The sequence below is a fragment of the Balaenoptera musculus genome, chromosome 11 (assembly GCF_009873245.2).
Source record: "Balaenoptera musculus isolate JJ_BM4_2016_0621 chromosome 11, mBalMus1.pri.v3, whole genome shotgun sequence".
NCBI lineage: Eukaryota > Metazoa > Chordata > Mammalia > Artiodactyla > Balaenopteridae > Balaenoptera > Balaenoptera musculus.
Genome location: NC_045795.1, coordinates 100,833,624 through 100,851,572, shown reverse-complemented (window position 1 = coordinate 100,851,572; position 17,949 = coordinate 100,833,624). Strand labels below are relative to the sequence as shown.

At 42.0% G+C, this 17,949-nt stretch overlaps 2 protein-coding genes across 3 annotated transcripts in view; one reads left to right on the top strand and one right to left on the bottom strand.

The window, feature by feature from the left end:
- XPC (XPC complex subunit, DNA damage recognition and repair factor) overlaps positions 1 to 7,692 on the bottom strand; it is a 34,668-nt gene extending 26,976 nt beyond the window's left edge. The window contains exons 1-2 of one of the 2 annotated variants that reach the window (XM_036868528.1): positions 7,398 to 7,692; positions 360 to 555 (exon numbers count right to left, since the gene is read on the bottom strand). In XM_036868528.1, coding sequence (XP_036724423.1) covers positions 360 to 555; positions 7,398 to 7,545 — 344 coding nt within the window. In that variant the 5' untranslated portion in view covers positions 7,546 to 7,692. The remainder of the gene's footprint in view (positions 1 to 359; positions 556 to 7,397) is intronic. The other variant, XM_036868529.1, reaches the window with a different exon arrangement.
- Positions 7,693 to 7,751: 59 nt separating this feature from the next.
- Positions 7,752 to 17,594, top strand: LSM3 (LSM3 homolog, U6 small nuclear RNA and mRNA degradation associated). The gene is made up of 4 exons (XM_036868532.1): positions 7,752 to 7,891; positions 10,106 to 10,216; positions 12,435 to 12,530; positions 17,185 to 17,594. The coding sequence occupies exons 1-4, from the start codon at positions 7,871 to 7,873 to the stop codon at positions 17,263 to 17,265; spliced, it is 309 nt and encodes a 102-aa protein (XP_036724427.1). The 5' UTR covers positions 7,752 to 7,870; the 3' UTR covers positions 17,266 to 17,594.
- Positions 17,595 to 17,949: the final 355 nt, after the last annotated feature.

Below are 17,949 nucleotides of genomic sequence, written 5' to 3'. Positions count from 1 at the left end.
GCCAGAACGTCAGGGAAATGCCTCGTGTATGAAATGTCTTTGTGTGGTATAAGTAGCACTGGACCAGGAGTCAGAAGACCTAGGTCCCATCCTGGTTTTGGCCACCATCTAGCTGTGTAACCACGAATAAATCACTTTCTGCAAGCTGTTGTCCTCATCTGAAAAGTTTGGGAGGTAAACTATATAATTGCCAAGACTCTTTCCAGCTCTTAGTAGTGGTCTGAGCTCTACCTAGAAGAGTTTAAAGATCCCACCTTTTCCACGGATCCCAGTGACAAGCAAAAAGAGCAGGTTTTCTTAGGCACACTTCCCTGATGGGAACAAGCAAGACCTGGTCAAGAGGTTTTCAGCCATCTCACCTGAAATCTTCCCCATCACTGAGGGCTTCATCCTTAATAACCTGAGGGTTTTCGGATTTAACAGTCACTTTGGCCGCTTTCTTTCTTGCTGGACCATCTGCTGGGCCCCCAGAATCACCGTAGCCCCTCTTCCTCTTTCCTCGTGAAACTTTTGAGAGAAGGCTCTTCTTTAGAGGTTTCTCATCTTCAAAGACATCTAGATGACCACACAGAACATGATAAGGGACAACAGGAAAGGTGGAGACACTGTAGCTTCATGGGCAGGGTCATGAGAAGTCCTCTTTGGTAACCTCCCTCTAAACCTCCGTCACCATCCCATGTTTGGTCAGCAACCAGCTTTCAGCCTCTTCCCACCTCCAGCTGGTCTACACTCTACACTCTTCCTTTATCAGCACTGTATTCTATTCCTCCTAAGACTATAGACACACCACCACATGACTCATACAACCTGAACTGCAAACCTTAAATTTCAGCTAATATCCAGCAAGGAAAAGGCATCAATCCATTAATTAACACCTTGCTTATTTACCACCTGCCAAGACTAATTATTTATTTTAGGGATAATCCACTCCTATTAAGTGCAATGTTTCAAGTTCATAAACATGTCCGAGTTTCCAGTTTTACCACAACCGATTTCTCCTAATCTAAGTTTCTGTCATCTTTCAAACCCAAACACTACTCAAAACACATACATTATGAAATCTTTCCAATCTTACCTCAATGCCACTCTCAGCAAACTTAGGGTTGGAATGAGTTAGCAGTAACTCAAAAATAACTTTATTTTCTCAAAATAATTATTGTTTCCTTTTTTTGTTAAAGGGAAATATATAAAATGCATAAACTGTTGGTTTTAGTTCAACTAAGGTATCTAAAAGCATGGTCTCCTTATTAACATATATTACTATTATATATATTTATAATATGTATTAATATGACAGGGAAATATTTTTCTATTCTATTCTAAATATATTCATGCAAATTATCTTGAATCTGAAATAAATCATCTTCTTTTGCTGCTGCACAACTCTGCTTCAATTAACTGTGGAAAACAAAAATACCCTAGCCTTTATTGAGGTTCCAAAAGGAGCTGCAATATTAACCTAAAATATCAAATTAATTCATTCCTTTCCTCTATGGTTTGTCCTGCTGACTCTCTGGATAGGTATTTATATTCCCCAAGAATACAATTTTGCATGGCGGAAAAAGACTCTCCCTTTTGATCTAAATAAAATCATAATTTTAATAAATTTCACCTTATAACAGCATTTGTTTTAATGCTGGTTAAAATCACTGATTCAGTTCTGTTTCTTTAAAATATTTTATAAAAGAAGAAATTTATGCATTCCCAGGTTTTAAACATTTTAATGGAAACAAAATATTTCAAAATTAGTTATTTATAATCTGGAAACAGATTTCTTATTTCAAGGCCAGAATTTGTTTAAAAGTTTATGACTTGACAGTTTGGTAGGGCACCCTTAAAATCAGGATTTCTAGATCTTACAGTGGTTTTTAGCCCTCTGTTAGTAAGCAAAGATGCTAAATACTTCACTTTACTAATCTAAAGATGCAGGTGGGAGGTTGCTCCAGAAGCACTATTTCTTCCTCACCAAAACTACTTGGTTGGTTAAAAGGCAAAGCTGTGTATTTTTGTACTTTGAAGAGAGAGGTCGAGGAGTTAAAAGTGAGAACAAGGGAAACAAACTGTGAGTCAAAAAAATGTTCATAGTATCATTATTCATAATATCCAAAATTTTTTAAATCTGAATGTCTATCCATTAGATAAGCATCAATTATGGTACAGTCACACAATGATATATAATTCAGTCATCTTCTAAGACAAAGAAAAATGATATATGATAAAATGCTAAGAATGCAAAATTGTTTTAATAGTATACTTTCTACTACACACACAAAAAAACACAGACTAGAAGGAAATACACTATTATTTAGTGGTGGCTGTTTCTGGATGGTAGACATACAGATGACATTTTTTTCTTTATTCTTTGCTGTTTTTTTTTTGTTTTTGTGCCACAGTATCAAGAGGCTATTATCCACACAAATGGAAACAAAAAGATAGCTGGGGTAGCAAGACTTGTATCAGACAAGATAGACTATAAAACAAAGTCTATAATAAAAGACAAAGGACATTATATAATGATAAAGAGGTCAATACAAGAAGATATCATTCATAAACATATATGAACCTAACATAGGAGCACCTGAATATATACAGCAAATATTAACAGAAATAAAGGGAGAAATTGACAGCAGTACAATAGTGGGGGACCTTAACACCCCCACTTACATCAATGGACAGATCATTCAGACAGAAAATCAATAAGGAAACAGTGACCCTGCGACTTCCTTGGTAGCACAGTGGTTAAGAATCTGCCTGCCAATGCAGGGGACACAGGTTTGAGCCCTGGTCCAGGAAGATCCCACATGCCACGGAGCAACTAAGCCTGTGTGCCACAACTACTGAGCCTGTGCTCTAGAGTCCATGTGCCACAACTACTGAAGCCCGTACGCCTAGAGCCCGTGCTCCGCAACGAGAGAAGCCACTGCAATGAGAAGCCCACACTGCAATGAAGAGTAGCTCCCGCTTGCCGCAACTAGAGAAAGCCTGCGCACAGCAACGAAGACTCAACACAGCCATAAATAAATAAATAAATAAATGGGGGAAAAAAAGGAAACAGTGACCTTAAATGACACATTAGACCAGATGGACTTAATAGATATCTGCAGGACATTCTGTCCAAAAACAGCAGAATACACATTCTTTCCAAGTGCACGTGGAACATTCGCCAGGATAGATCACATGCCAGTGCCAAAACAAGTCCCCCAAAATTCAAGAAGACTGAAAATGTATCAAGCATCTTTTCCAATGACAACAGTATGAAACTAGAAATCAGTTACAGGAAGAAAAAAGAAAAAAAGACAAACACATGGAGACTAAACAAGATGCTACTAAAAAACAAAAACAAAAAAACCAATGGATGAATCATGAAATCAAAGAGGAAATTGGAAAATACCTTAAGACAGTGAAAATAAAAACACAATTTTACAAAATCTACAGGATGCAGCAAAAGCAGTTCTAAGAGGGAAGCTTACAGCAATACAGGCCCACTTCAAGAAACAGGAAAAATCTCAAGCAACCTAACCTACCATCTAAAGGAATTAGAAATATTACTCAGCCATAGAAAGAATGCAATTTTGCCATTTGCAGCAACATGGAGGGTATTATATTTGGTGAAATAAGACAGAGAAAAACAAATACTGTGTTTTCCCTTATATGTGGAATCTAAAAAATAAAACAAATGAACAAATATAACAAAACAGAAACAGACTCAGATACAGAGAACAAATTAGTGGCTACCAGTGGGGAAAGGGGTGGGGGAAGAGGCAAGATAGGGGAAGAGGATTAAGAGGTACAAAGGACTAGGTATAAAATCAGTAAGTTAACAAGGATGCAATGCATAGCACAGGGAATATAGCCAATATTTTATAACTTTATATGGAGTGAAGTCCAATATCAAATATCAGATCACTGTTGTACATCTGAACTAATATTGTAAGTCAACTATAATTAAAAAAAAAAGAAAAAGAGGTCATTTTCCAGGACTCTCCAAGATCTAGAGATGTCTACTTCAGTCAGCCCTCCGTATCCCCCTGGTTCTGAATCCACAGATTCAACCAACCTCAGACTGAACTTTGGTTGAATCTGCAGATGTGGAACCGGAGGATACGGAGGGCTGACTGTACTACACTGTTACGTAAAGGATTTGAGCATCCGCACATCTTAGTATACACGGAGGTTGTGAAACCAATTCTCTGCAGATACCAAGGGACAACTGTCTAACCAGCCTCCTTGACCTTAACCAAGTTATTTCAGCAGGGCGTGAATTAACCACTGGGGCTTGCTTGGCCAGCCACTGACTTACTAACAAAAACACCTGCTTAGAACTGCCAGCAGCACCTCATAGCACTAAGAATAAAATACAACCTCTTTAGTTTGGTCTCCAACCTAAGGGTCCTACTCATGTCTCTCACCTCAATTCCAAAACATTCCCTCCTATGGGTCTTTAAACTTACTGATTCCTCTGCCCAGAGCTCTCTTCCCCCACAACGTCTTACAAAAGGCTCCTTCATTACAGTCAGTAATTGGCTCAAAGTGCCACGTCTTCACACAGGCCTTCCTTGACCACTGATTCTGACAGCCGCTTCTTCCCTGTCCCCATGTCAGCTTTATTACAGCAACCTGTTCTACCTTCTTCATTGGTCTTATCACCATGTGAATTTATTTTTTAACTTACTTGTCCTACCTACTCTTCCCCAAAGATTACAGGCATCATGAGAGCAGGAACCTTGCCTATCCTGTTCACTGCTGTAATTCCAGTGCCTAGAACAGGGCCTGAAAATAGCAAGTGCTCAGTAAGTCTCTGTTGAAGGAGTTAATGAACTACATCGATGAACGATTTAACATTGAGATTAAATATGGAGAAACCAGAGGTGCCCTAATGGAAACAAAGATGTAATGTGGAAGACTATTTTCTTTGTCCCCAGCTGTTGAAAGCAGCCAAGTGTCATCTTCATGTGGATGCACCGAGGTGCTGGTAAAACTCACACTATGGTGCTGTTAGACAGTACACTGGAGAGTCACCAAATCAGTGTCACCTGCGGCCAAAACCACAACCAAATTGCTCCTCTACCCAACCACATCAAAGCTGATAACTCTTCCCGGAAGCTACCTTGGAAACTTACTGCAGCTCCACTGGCTCGCAGAGCGTGAGTGAAGCTTAAGTGCATCCTTGCCTACGTGCAGGCTGAATTGATATGAGCTAGCCCATCTGATTACCTCACCGGGACCATGCCAGGAGCCTTACGGGATGAAAATTCACAGCCATCCAGCAGGTTAGAATTAAGTTTCACAGACGAGGTCCAGAGAGGCTAAATTATTTGCACCAAGTCATTTACCCAAGCACATGTAACTACTAAACGTTGGAGCTATACCAACCTGGTGCCAAGGCGAAGTGTTTAGCTGGGAGGAATGCTACCCGGGCTGGTGGCATTTCCAATACCTTTTGATTTCAAAAAAAATTTTTAATTGCCACGTATGCAGAACACATTCCCTCTGACTAGAATGACAACCCCTTTTCACAGCCGTTTGCTGAAATATTACCTATTCTTCAAGTCGCAGACCAAACATAACTTCTTCAGAGAGCATTTCCCAATCTCTCCTGATTATTCCTTCAGAAGTCAGAAAGCATTATACCTTCTCCCATGAAATCACATGCTGTCTTGGATATTTTTTTGGTAAATGTGAACACTACCCTACTCTAATCTCCAAGAAACCTCTATCTCCCATGTCACCTAGCTCATGTGCAGCAGACATTAGGTACTCAAAAATTGTTACCGGAATGAGTCAATGAATAAAATGGAACTTGTAGTATTAACTGTGAGGTAAATCACCTTTTAAGTTTAGAAATGGTTACCACTGGACTATTTCCTAATGGATGATGGCCTTAAAATATGTACAGAATCACAGAATTACTGAATCTATGTCACAGGAGCCCTTGCTGGTGACCTAGGCTAATTGTCTACCCAGTTATATCAGGTACCCCAGAAATCCCTTCTACAGCATGCATTATGCAATTATTTATAATATTTATTGAGCACTTAGTATACGTAGAGAAGGGGGGGAGGACAAAATAGGATACAGCAAAAAAATAAGACATGTTTTCATAAGCTTAAATTCCAGTAAGTCAGGTCAAAAAGGAAGCAAATAAATTAACAAGATCATTACAGATGTGACATAGGCTGTCAGAGCCTCTGTGACAAGGGGTACCTGGGAGAGACCACCTTAGGCAGGATACTCGAGGAGTGCCTGGGTTGAGACCTGGAGGAACAGAAGTGAGCCACGGCAAAAGCCACGGAAGAACATTCTAGGGAGAAGGAACATCAAAGGCAAAGGCTCAGGTGAAAAATAACAGCGTATCTGAGGAACCGAAGGGAGGCCAACAAGGAGGGTATCTGGCAAAGAAGACAGTGGTAGCAGACAACAGAAAAAGCAGGAGCCAAAACATGTAGGATCTCGTAAGCCATGGTGAGGAATCTGGATTTTATGCCAAGAGCAATGGGAAGCCACAGAGGATTTGAAGTAGGAGCATGGCAAGATCTGATTTTTTTTTTAAGATCACTTGTGCCGCTGCGTGGAGAACTCCTGCCGTGGTGAGGGATGAAAGGAAGTAAGGAGGCCAGTGAAGAGGCAACTGCAGTCGCTCAACTGAAAAGTGAGGGTGGCTTGGGCAGGGGGTGTGGCCACGGAAATAAAGAGAAGTGGAGAGATTGAAGATATGGTTCTGAGGTTGAACTAACAGGACTTGCTGAAGGGCTGGAGGTGTGCGTGTAAGGAAGAGGAGGGGTCTGCTTTAACAAGTGAAGGGATCAATTACTGAGAAGGGGAGAAGTGGGGAAGGGGCAGGTTTAACAGGGGAAAATCAAGAGTTTTGCTTTGCCCAGGGCAAATATAAGAAGCCTATTCGATATGCACGTGAAGAAGTCAGGTGGGATCCGAAGCTGGGGCTCTGAGGTGAGATTTGGCTGAAGGTACTATTCAGATCTGCACACTCCAGCACTCTAAGTACTGGTCCGTTCGTCTTGTGGGGACACAAAACAACTGCAGTGCCTCTTGCCTATTCACCCTCTGCATCTACCAGGAGGCCGGACTTGATCCTGCGGGTGACGCGGAGCAGGAAGAGGCTGAGCAGGGGAGCTCGCGGTCCGGCCGGGCTCCGCGGAACCGCTCAGGGCGCATCACTCCCGGCACGGAAGGCAAAGACGCAGCGACGTCGGGGAGGCCCGGGGCAGCCGCATGCCGCCTGCCTCCCGCGGTCACCGGAACGCCGTCTCGCTGGCGCAGGTGGGCGCGGGGTTGCCTCGCCCGCACCTGCAGGAGGCCGGCCTCGCCCTCCCCCACCCGGCCTGCCTCCCGCCCTCCTCCAGCCTCTCCCCCTAAGCCCGGCTGGACCTCGCTCTCACCCGCCTCCTTCTCCTCGCGCCTGGCTTTGCTCTCGCCCTTGGCAGTCTGGCCGCGTGACTCACGTCCCCGCGGCTCCCTGCCCGCGGCCATCTGGCTGCGTAACTCGCGTCCCTGCGGCTCCCTGCCAGCCGTGCGCTTCCGAGCCATCTTTGCCTGGGCAGGACTGGCCTGGCGCTTGACGCACCGCGCCGCCGCGGGACGCGGCCCGCGCGCTGGCTCCGCCCCTAGGCGGGGCGAGGCACGGCCACGCCCCCTCACGGAGACACCACGCACCCAATTTCCCGCCCCCCCAACATCGGCGCCCCTGATAAAGCTCCGCCCCAGCCCCAAAGGACCAATGCCAACTGCAGGAAGCAAGAAGCAGCAAAACCGATTTTTTCTACTTCCGGTGCATTGGGTCCTCGCCTTTCCCGAGACCGGAGGGGGTTCTCGTGCTCTCGCGAGAGGCGGGAAAGAGCGCAGGGTTTGAAAGATGGCGGACGACGTGGACCAGGTGAGTGTCTTCCGAAGAACTCGCTTCGGAGCGGCTTCCCCACGCCCAGGCCTGGCTCTGCCCCACTTTGCCTGTCAGGGTTGCTTTCTCCAAGCTCACGGCAACGTGGCCAATCACGCCGCCTCTTTCTGGGTATTCACGGCCTTAATCTGCTTCTTGGTTAACCGCGCCTCCTCCCAATTTTGCCTCAGGCCCTGAGATTTTTTTTCTGTTCGAAGTCCGCTGGAAACTAGTTATTCCTCACTCTCGTCACTTCCTTTCTCTTGAGTCTCACCTTTTTTTGTAGGGTGGGAATAATTATCCTTGCCTGCCTCACGGACCTGTCGGGGTTCTGATAGAAAGCCTGATAATACAGTTAAGGAGTTGTTATCGTTACTGAGCGCAGCAGTTGTTGCACAGTCAACAAACACCTAGTGAGCATCGTCTTTGTGTGGTTGGACACCGTTCTGAGCACCAGGGACACTGGCATTGACGTACGTGGTCCCTGGCCCCACTTGAAGTTTATATTCGGGGAAGGACGGGTAAAAAGTAAATATAAGTGTGCGCGATATACGGGGCTGTGATGTGGTATGAAGGCAACAAGCAAGGAACTGGTATTCACAATAACTGATGGTCCTGCAGGCTTTCTCACGCGCTCTCCTTTCTTTCCAAAAGTGCTCTTCCTCAGATATCTTTGTCGATCAGGTTACAGCTTGTTCAGCTTTCTACTGAAATCTCACCTCCTCAAAGAGGACTTCTCTGGCCACCTGCATCAAACGGCACTCTCCCAATGTGCTTTATTTTTCTTCATAGAATGTTATTGGTTCATATTAAGTATATGCTTCTTTGTTTAATGCCTGTATCCCCCAACTGGAATGTGAGTTCCTTAAGAGCAAGAGTTTTGTTCACTGTTCTGTCCTCGGGGTTTAGAACGGTGCTGGAAACACTCAACAGATACTAATTGAGTGAATGAATCGAATGATCAGGGAGTCCCCTTTGAAAAGGCAGTGTTTAAAACTACGAGATGAAAAGGGTGGACAGTGGGTAGTAGGGCTCAGTCACGTATATATCCTTACAGTGTTATGATTACTTATTTATATGCCTCTCCCCACTAGAATGAACTCCTCGAGGGCAGGGACTGACTTCTGTATCATTGTAATCTAGTATTTGGTTAGCTGGTCCTTAACAAACACCTATTGAACTGGGGATGGGGACTAGGTGAGTCAGTATTTTTTCTTCTTCTTTTTTTCCCCTCATCCAGCCCTTTAGGGCTGTAGAGCCTGTAACATTCAGTCACCTTCCTCCACTGGCCTTGTGTACTTACTGAAGCAGCTCTCCTTGAATAATCTTATCAACTCTCCTGGCTTCAAGCATCCCTTCCATATGGACCCTGATCATCCTAGCCCTGATCTCTTTGAGACTTGTTTCCAACAGTCCTTTAATAGTAATAAAAAGAACCATTTATAAGTACTTTTCTGTTTGCCAGATACTATTTAAAATACATCAAATACTTCAGTTAAATACATTAGCTCTAATCCTCACAAGAATTATGAAGGGAAGATTGTGGCTTCCTCATTTTGTAAACAAGGAAACTGAGAATCAGAGATGGCATGATTTTTTAATCCCAATTCGTAAGTGTCAGAGTCAGGAATTGAACCCAGACTGCCTGACTCCAAAGCCAATGCTTTCAACCAGTATTCTATACTGCCTGCTAAATATATTCATCTTACTGGCCAAATGGCACCCTGAACTCAACTTGCCGTGTACTGAACTCATAATCCTCCCTCAAACATTCATCTCTGCTTAGCATTCTGACTAGTATGTGGTAGTCATTAAATGTAAGTTCTTCAAATTACTAAATGATATTTGAGATAAAGCTGAAGTCCCTGAGAGAGTGACTCCCTACACACTGAAATGGGGTCAGACAGTTTGGATTTTGAGGGAACAGAGTGCCGTCATGATTACTTTGTCATATAACTCCTTTCTGTGTATGTGTGTTTCAGCCCTCATTTATCTAGCACTTACTCTGTGTCAGGCACTGTTCTGTGCCTTCAAATATGTCATTTAAGCCTCACAACAACAGTGTTAGGTAGGCACTTTCGTTATACACATTTTGCAGATTAGGAGACTGAGGCATAGAGGGGTTAAGTCATTTGCCCACAGTCATGCAGGGCACCGATGGTTCAGACACTTCACTCTCTAGTACTGTATTACTAAGCCTGTTTCTTTTATCAGCAACAAACTACCAACACTGTAGAAGAGCCTCTGGATCTCATCAGACTCAGTCTGGATGAACGAATCTATGTGAAAATGAGAAACGACAGAGAGCTTCGAGGCAGGTTACATGTGAGTAAATTTACTAAATCACCTTGAAATCAGATTATTTCCTTACCATTGCTCCCTCCTCCCACCCCTTTGAAATGTAAAAACTGTCCACTCTGGAAGAGTGTTTGAATGTAGACAAGGAGGAGGTGGAAAGTCACCCATATTTCCAAAAGCAACTGTATTTTATTCATATTGTTAACATTTATTTCTCTTAACGGAAATGCTGTGTTTATTAAAGAATATTTTCATTTCTTTCATTTTTTCCTGTGTTTATTTGTAAATAACATTTATTTGTCCTCCATTCTCATTTAAGTGTTCTTTAAATTACTGACATATATATAAATTTGTGTTTTGTTGTGAAAAATTTTAGACAGCACAGACATACATAGAGTAAAAGGGGAAATGCCATTTCTTCTTTTGAGTCTATAGTCTTTCAGGTCTTTTCTGTATATTTACACATACATACAAGAATGGTGTGTCTGTATGTATATATTTGCACTATATACACCACCTCTAAAAAAAAATAAATGGGATCTTGCTATACATTTTGGGGACACCTTTCTTTTTCACTTAATTATTCTTGGAAATTATTGATCCTGAGTGCATATAAATCTCCTTTATTTTTTTAAATGATTATGTAGAATTCTGTATATGGTAGCAGTGATATTAAGATTGTTTTCCATTTCTTACTACTATAAGCATTTTTATACATCGACCTTTGTGTATATCTGTAAATATTTCTATAGGATTGGTCCCTTGAGGTGGTCCCATTTATTCATAAAGAGAGTATACTAAAGGTTTTGCCTCTTCTTGATAACTCGTTACTTTCCTGAGTAAGTTGTTTTTATTACTACTATTCTACCCTAAAGTGATTAAAAATAGCTACTTTTTATTGAGCATTAATTATATGCCAGGTACTGTTACTCTGAGTGTTTTGCATGTAATATCTTATTTAATCTCTATAACAACTCTATGAGGGTAGATACTCATTATCCCGTTTTACGTTTGAAGAAGCTCAGGCTCAGAAAGATGAAGTTACTTTGCTTAAGGTGACACAGCCAGTAAAAAGAGGGCCAGACTAGGAACCTAGGCAGTCTGACTTCAGCCCCCTCTTAAGTACTATGATTCTACCTAACATGAAACCTAAAGGTAAAGAACCTCCTGTGCTTGGAAAGGAAGTGGGGACCCAGTAGTCTTAAATTACAGAAAGGAAGAGGAACCCCCGGGTAATGGAATAGTGGCAACTTTGCAGAGAAAAATAGAATTGAACTTAATCACATGGGCCAGTGGCAAGTAGACAAACACCCCAGGACAGACGTGTTGCCTTAACCCTTGGAGGCTTCTTCAGTTCCCTGCGCACACTCAATTGTCTCTGTACTGAATGACCCCCAACCTTTTGTTTTCTGGTCCTCATCTGTAGATCTTTGCCCCCGTTTGTTGCTTTGCCTAGCAGTTCCCCGTGTTGCTAATTGGCTATTTTTATTTTGATGTGAGCTGGTGAACCATTTAACACTTGGCTAGAAGTAAGCATAAGTGGGTTCTAAACAAGCCACTCCCTCCCTCCCACCCCCTGGAGCTTCATCTTTTAGTAAAATGCATGAGCCTTAGAGCTTGGATTGAGGACATCCCTGAATATCTGAGTTGCAATATTTGTTGATCGAGCTCACAGGTGCCGAAAAGCTAGTTCTGGTGAGGCTATAATGTGCAGGGTGTTGCTCTACTTACTTTACTTTGTGGTGTTTAGTTTAGGACAGGGCGTGTTGAGTGACAGGGTCTTGTGCTTTTAGGAGACTGCATTGCCGTCATCTTAGCAGTTAAAGAATTTTATTTCCTTTACTGTATCTTTCTTGTCACGCTATTACAGGTGGAATTTAAAGAAGTATACTGAAAGGTGTATGAACTGGCTTTTTTTCATAATTAAATATTATAAATATTTATGTGACTGCCTTAGATAACAAATAGGGTGGGCACTTTAAAAATAATTTCAAATTATTTTGAGTAATTCATTTTTGACCATAACAGTTTTATATTTGTATCAGGTCAATTAAGTTATCATTGGAGATGATTGGCAGAGAAACAGTATATTAGCACAGCAGGATTATTTTTTATTTGAATGTAAAAGTTTGTGGTGTAAGTATTATGTGTTACTGGTAATTGAGTGATTTGCATATTATAAGCCGTGTTTATTATTTCCTAATTTGCGTATTACATTTCTTGGTCCCTCACCTTCCCACTTCAGGCTTATGATCAGCATTTAAATATGATATTGGGAGATGTGGAAGAAACTGTGACAACTATAGAAATTGATGAAGAAACATATGAAGAGATATATAAAGTAAGTCATGCAGTTCCATTCATCGCTTTTAAAATGTCAGTTTTTCTCAGAATCCAACAGTTATTTATGGAAAACCTGTCGTGTTTTGATACCTATTCATGGATTCAGTAGAGTGTAGCAATTAAAAAAACCAAAGGCATTGGGGTTGGACAGACCTGGTTTCCAGTGCTGGCTTGGCCACTTCCTATCTGGGGTACGTTGGGCAAGGGAAGTACCTTTGCAGATGTAACTTCCTCAATGGTAAGCAGGAATACAGTCACTTCTGTCGTAGGGTTGCCAAGATTCGTTGAGATATGGCTGTGTAAGATGCCTCTGTGTGCTGGCGTATAACAGTAATACTGGACAGTGTTTTGTTTGATGTGGACTTATGTATCAGTACTTACTAGAAACTAAAACTGAGAAATTTTTAAAATATTTAACTCATTAAAAATAATAAATCTATTACATTTTGACATAAGTAACATTTTTATGAATAATAGCTATATTTTCTAAAACAAAATATTCAGTGAGAAGTGTCTTTGTTTTATGTTTTGCAAATGCTTGGCTTAATAGACAACAGCTAGTTACTCACATCTCTGTTTCTGCATTTAATCTGTTGCGCTATATTGTGAATGTCACACAGATAGGTAGTTGGAAAGGGAGGAGTATTTCTTGTGGATACTTGCCTTTGATACTACACCCAAACTCAGCAAGCGGTAGTTTCTTAAAGGTTAGTTGTAGTGTAGAATCTGAAACTATATCAGTGAACTTTTCATACTCTTGTTATATGCAAATTCATTGGTCTACCTTGCGCTTGGAATGGATTTTTTATACATGCATGATTTTGTAACATCAAACTCTGGTCGTTTGGAAAATATTGGTTCACTGAATTATGCAGATCTTCCAGATATTGGCACATTTTGTTGTTCAGTCTTTTAAGTATTGAGAAGCCACTCTGGCCCTCAGGACCGCCTGGATTCACATCTTGACTCCCTTGCTTACCAGCTATATAATTGTACCAACTTGTCTGTGACTGAGTTTCTGTATCTGTAAAATGGGGATGGTAATACGACTCACTTCATACAGCTATTGAGGATTCATTGAGAGATTCCGTGAAAAGCCTTCAGGTGGCGACAGGCACGTAGTAAGTGTTCAGATGTCAGCCTGTGTTGGTTTTTGTGGTTCTGCTTTATCCCGGCCTTCCTCCTCTTTTCAGCCACTCCCAACTCCGTGGCTAGTTTTCTTTCTCCCTCTGAACGTGGGATTTTTTTTTAATCTGCTTTTTTTTTTCCCCCCTCAGATGTCATTTACTAATTACTGTTTGTTATAAGCCGTCAATCTGTAATAATAGTACAGCATGAAAGCTTGAGCTCTGGCTTAACAGATCTCGGTTCAAATCCTGGCTGCTGATGATTAGTTATGTGACCTTGGGCAAGTTCTAGAAATTTTTTAAGCCTCAGGGACCTCCTCTGTAAAATGCCAATACAATAATTGTGCCTTCCTCCCAGGATTATCACAGGTTGCACTGAATTTGGTGCTTGTAAAGCTGGCGGCAAGTGGTGATTGGTGGCCATTATGATTATGGATAAATCTGTGCCTCCAGCTTTTTTCTTTTCTGAGCTTCACGCTCTCATTTCCAATATTCTTATTGAAAATATATCCACGTTGGGTGTTATCTCAAACTCGGTATATATAAAACTAAACTTCTGGTGTTCTTCACCTTCAAAATGAGGTCATTCTCAATTCCCTGTTTCTGTTCATGATTTTCTCAGTTATTTGGACCTTATATCTCAGAATTTTATATAACAAGTCAGCCAAAAACTTAGTGGCTTAAAAGTACACACATTTATTAGCTCACAGTTTGTGTGGGTCAGGTGTCCAGGCTTAGCTGGGTCCTCTGCTTCAGGGTTTCTCACAAGGCTGCACAAGGGCTGGGGTCTCATCTGAAGGCTAAAGTGGGAAAGGTTCTGCCTCTAAGCTCACTTTCGTGGTTGTTGAGAGGATTCATTTCCTCGAGGGTTTTGGACTGAGAGCGCCTCAGTTCCTTGCTGCAGGGCCTCTACCACCGGCAGCTTGCTTTATCAAACCCAGCAAGAGAGCTGGCTAGCAAGGTGGAAGTAACTATCTTATGTAACCTAATCATGATAGTGACATCCCACTAACTTTGTAGTATTCTACTGGTTAGAAGCAAGGCACAAATTTTACCCACACTCAGAAGGAGGGGGTTACACAAGTGGGTGAACACCAGGAGGCAGGGATCCTTGGGGGCGATCATAGAAGCTGCTTACTTGGATCTCCAGAAAACTGTAATTGAATTAATAGAGAATCATTTCGGATGAAGTGGTTCCCATATGAAGGTAAGGTTGGAACTTTTTAGTTCAGAAGTATGACTACTGAATGAGGGATTTGAGTAAAATATATCAGTTATTTTGATGAGTGCTGACTCCTTCACGGAACTGGCTATGGTAAGACTAGGTTGCCTTTTGCAACTAGAAGGAAACCAGAAGGCAGTGCTGCTTCCTAGTAGCAGACAACAGACATGATCCTTGTTTCTCTCAGAGTGATTCTCAGAGTGTGTTCCTCAAACCAGGAGTATGGGCAGACCTGGAGTGTGTTGGAAATGCAGGTTCATGGGCCACACCCTGGCCTACTGAGTGAGGATCTCTGGGCATGGAGCCAGGGAACAGCCTAAAAGGTGATCTTATGCACATTGAAACTTGAGAACCACTGCCCTGAGAGTGTATTATCTGGGAAAGAGTTAGATACATTCGTGGATGTATTATCTGGGAAAGAGTTAGATACATTCGTGGATGACACATAAGTGTACTTGATTTAGCATACTAAATTTATAGGTACTACTTGAATTTACTGTTGGGGGTTCTCCTTTTATGTTAGTTCCAGTGCCCAAGAAGCTCATAAAACATGGTTCTTAAATTTTAAAAAAGTTCTGAAGACATAGCTATTACCAATATTTTCTGCCTGGCGGAGAGAGAGTTTTCTGTCGGATCTACACGTGGTCAGTTGTGGTACAGATTCCTGTAAGCTAAAAAGGATAAATTAATTGTCATTGCCCCTCCCACCTCCACTGTAGCACAGCAGGGACAGGATATCCGCTGCCATAAAAACTCCCTTTCAGAAAAGGAAAGAACGGGGACGTAGAGCAGTTACTGGTCCTTTGCAGTGATGGATCCCCTGGGGAGGCATGAGTAGTAGAAGAAATCCCTTGGTTAGGTCATGTATGTCCTGTGCGATATTTGGGACATAACTAAAAAAAATTCTTTTTCGTTTATCTATAATTCAAATTTAATTGGGCGACCTGTATTTTTATTTGCTAAATCTGGGGGCTGCAGAACATTCACAGAAACGTCTCACTTATGCTGGAAGACTCAAATTGTCAAAGGCTTTTTTTAGCCAGGCTATGTATTGGTTCTTTGGCTATACCATTTCTTTAAAAACTTATGACTTCATATATTTCTGATCTGTTTACCTCCAATCAATTCTTTGGGCCAGTCACCTCAAAGTCTTTTTCTGTACGGAACTTGTAGACACCTTTATTTCTTTAGTTCCTCACCTCTAATATGTGTAACTTCCTCTCCCACAAATTAATGTTGACTACCTTGGGTCATTTGCTAAAGTAAATTTGGGTGGGAAAGGAACACCCTTCATCTGGTCTTCCCCTCAGGGCTGAGTTTGTTTAACTGAGAAGATTTACAGGCTGCTTTGTTCCTCAGAGCTTTTTTTCCTGCTTATTGTCCACAGTTTGGAGTCTAAAAACAGTTGGCTTTTATGACCTCATGAATGCTGTTTCTTATAATCTCTGCTTGAAAACCAGCTAGTTCTCACCTAAGCTCATCTCTTCCTTACACTGCCCTGCCCAGTGCATCAGGGTAACAGCAACACTACTAATGTTTGGCTTTTTCCAACCTCTTCCCCAGAACCTATAGGTTTGGGACATCTTTTGGGCTACTTTTGGAGTCATTGCAGGCAACAGTTTTACTTAATGTTTTGCCGAGGCATGAGAAAATTTCAGACCTTCCATATCTGTTTCCTTACAGCCTAAGGCTTGTCCCCTAGGCTAACGCAGAAGGTATCCATTCTGTATATGAGTGCAGTAGCACATAGAAGCAACACATGAGGGCTTAGCACAGTAGGATTTTATTTGTACCCACACAACAGTCTTTAGTGAGGTTTTAGGTCAGTGCAGTTGCTTTCTTCCAGATGCTCAGTCAGGGACCCAGGCTTCCTGGCTCTGCCATCCCCAGGGTTCTCCATAATCTGAGTCCATGGCCGGGGGAGAACACAGAGGCGCCTTTGTGGGAGGTTTAGGGGTTGGTCATCACTTCTGTTCACTTTCCATTGGTTAAAACCCAGTCCGTGGCACCATCTGGTTGGCAGGGAGCATGAGAAACGTGGTCTAGCTGTGTGCCAAGAAGAGGGGCAGAAAGGGCTGGGTGGATAGCTGACGCCTCTGCCCCAGTTGTGTTCCAGGAAAAGAAACAGTTAGTAGATGGTTCTTTGTGCCGCAAAGGTAAGTGATCAGGTTTCTTAAGCAATTTGTTTGTGTTATGATGAATCTATGGTTTTTTGTTTTCAAATTTCTCTCTCGAAAAATAAATAATACTACTACAAATTTGTATAAATGTGTTCTGTGTTTGTTTTTTTTTTCCTCTTCCAGTCAACAAAACGGAATATTCCAATGCTCTTTGTCCGGGGAGACGGTGTTGTGCTAGTTGCCCCACCATTGAGAGTTGGTTGAAACAAAGGATTTATCCTGTGTGGAAAATAGGAGATTTTGTATGATTGCCTCTTTAAATGTAGAAGATATTCAAAAGAGAAACCGGCGTACGTTTTGATTTTAAGAAATAACCACGAATTCTTCCACTTCTGAAATAAGTTGATTTGCAGATAACTCACAAATTCTTAAGCTAAATGGCATTTTTATTTTTCTCCAACCCTTCCAAAGAATGTGATCACCAAGATGCAGAACTTTTTCAGGAGTTGATTTGCTCCATTGTTTTTTCGGACAATTTCTGGGTTTCCTTCTTTAAATTAAATTTGATGTTTCCTTTTTTGATTTTTAATGCAGTCTCCTGTCTTGTGAATTCTTTCAAATAAGCACATGTGTTCCATTCACTTTATTTGTACACTTTTGTGTTGCATCTACTATGTTTGTGGCACCAAGTTGAGTCCTGGGAACGACAGTTTTGTCCATTTGCTTCCCTCCCTGGAGTCTTCTGGAAAGGCAGTTGTTGAAGCCAGTAACTGCAGGACAGTGAGGTCAGGGCTGATGGCGTCATGCATGTATGGGATGCCGTGAGAGCACAGAGAAGAGCACCATGGGTGGGCGGGCGTGGTGGTGGGGCTCTCGTTGTAAACACTGGCACTGCAGTGAAAGATGGGAGCCTGGTTCTCTTACTTCTGTCTGGCCGGATTATTTCTA

What these genes read in the sequence shown, in the direction of transcription:
- LSM3 (XM_036868532.1), top strand. Translation starts at nt 7,871, where the DNA reads ATGGCGGACGACGTGGACCAG. An exon ending in AGCTTCGAGGCAGGTTACAT is followed by an intron (nt 10,217 to 12,434) that starts GTGAGTAAATTT and finishes TTCCCACTTCAG; the next exon opens with GCTTATGATCAGCATTTAAA. An exon ending in CATATGAAGAGATATATAAA is followed by an intron (nt 12,531 to 17,184) that starts GTAAGTCATGCA and finishes TTCCTCTTCCAG; the next exon opens with TCAACAAAACGGAATATTCC.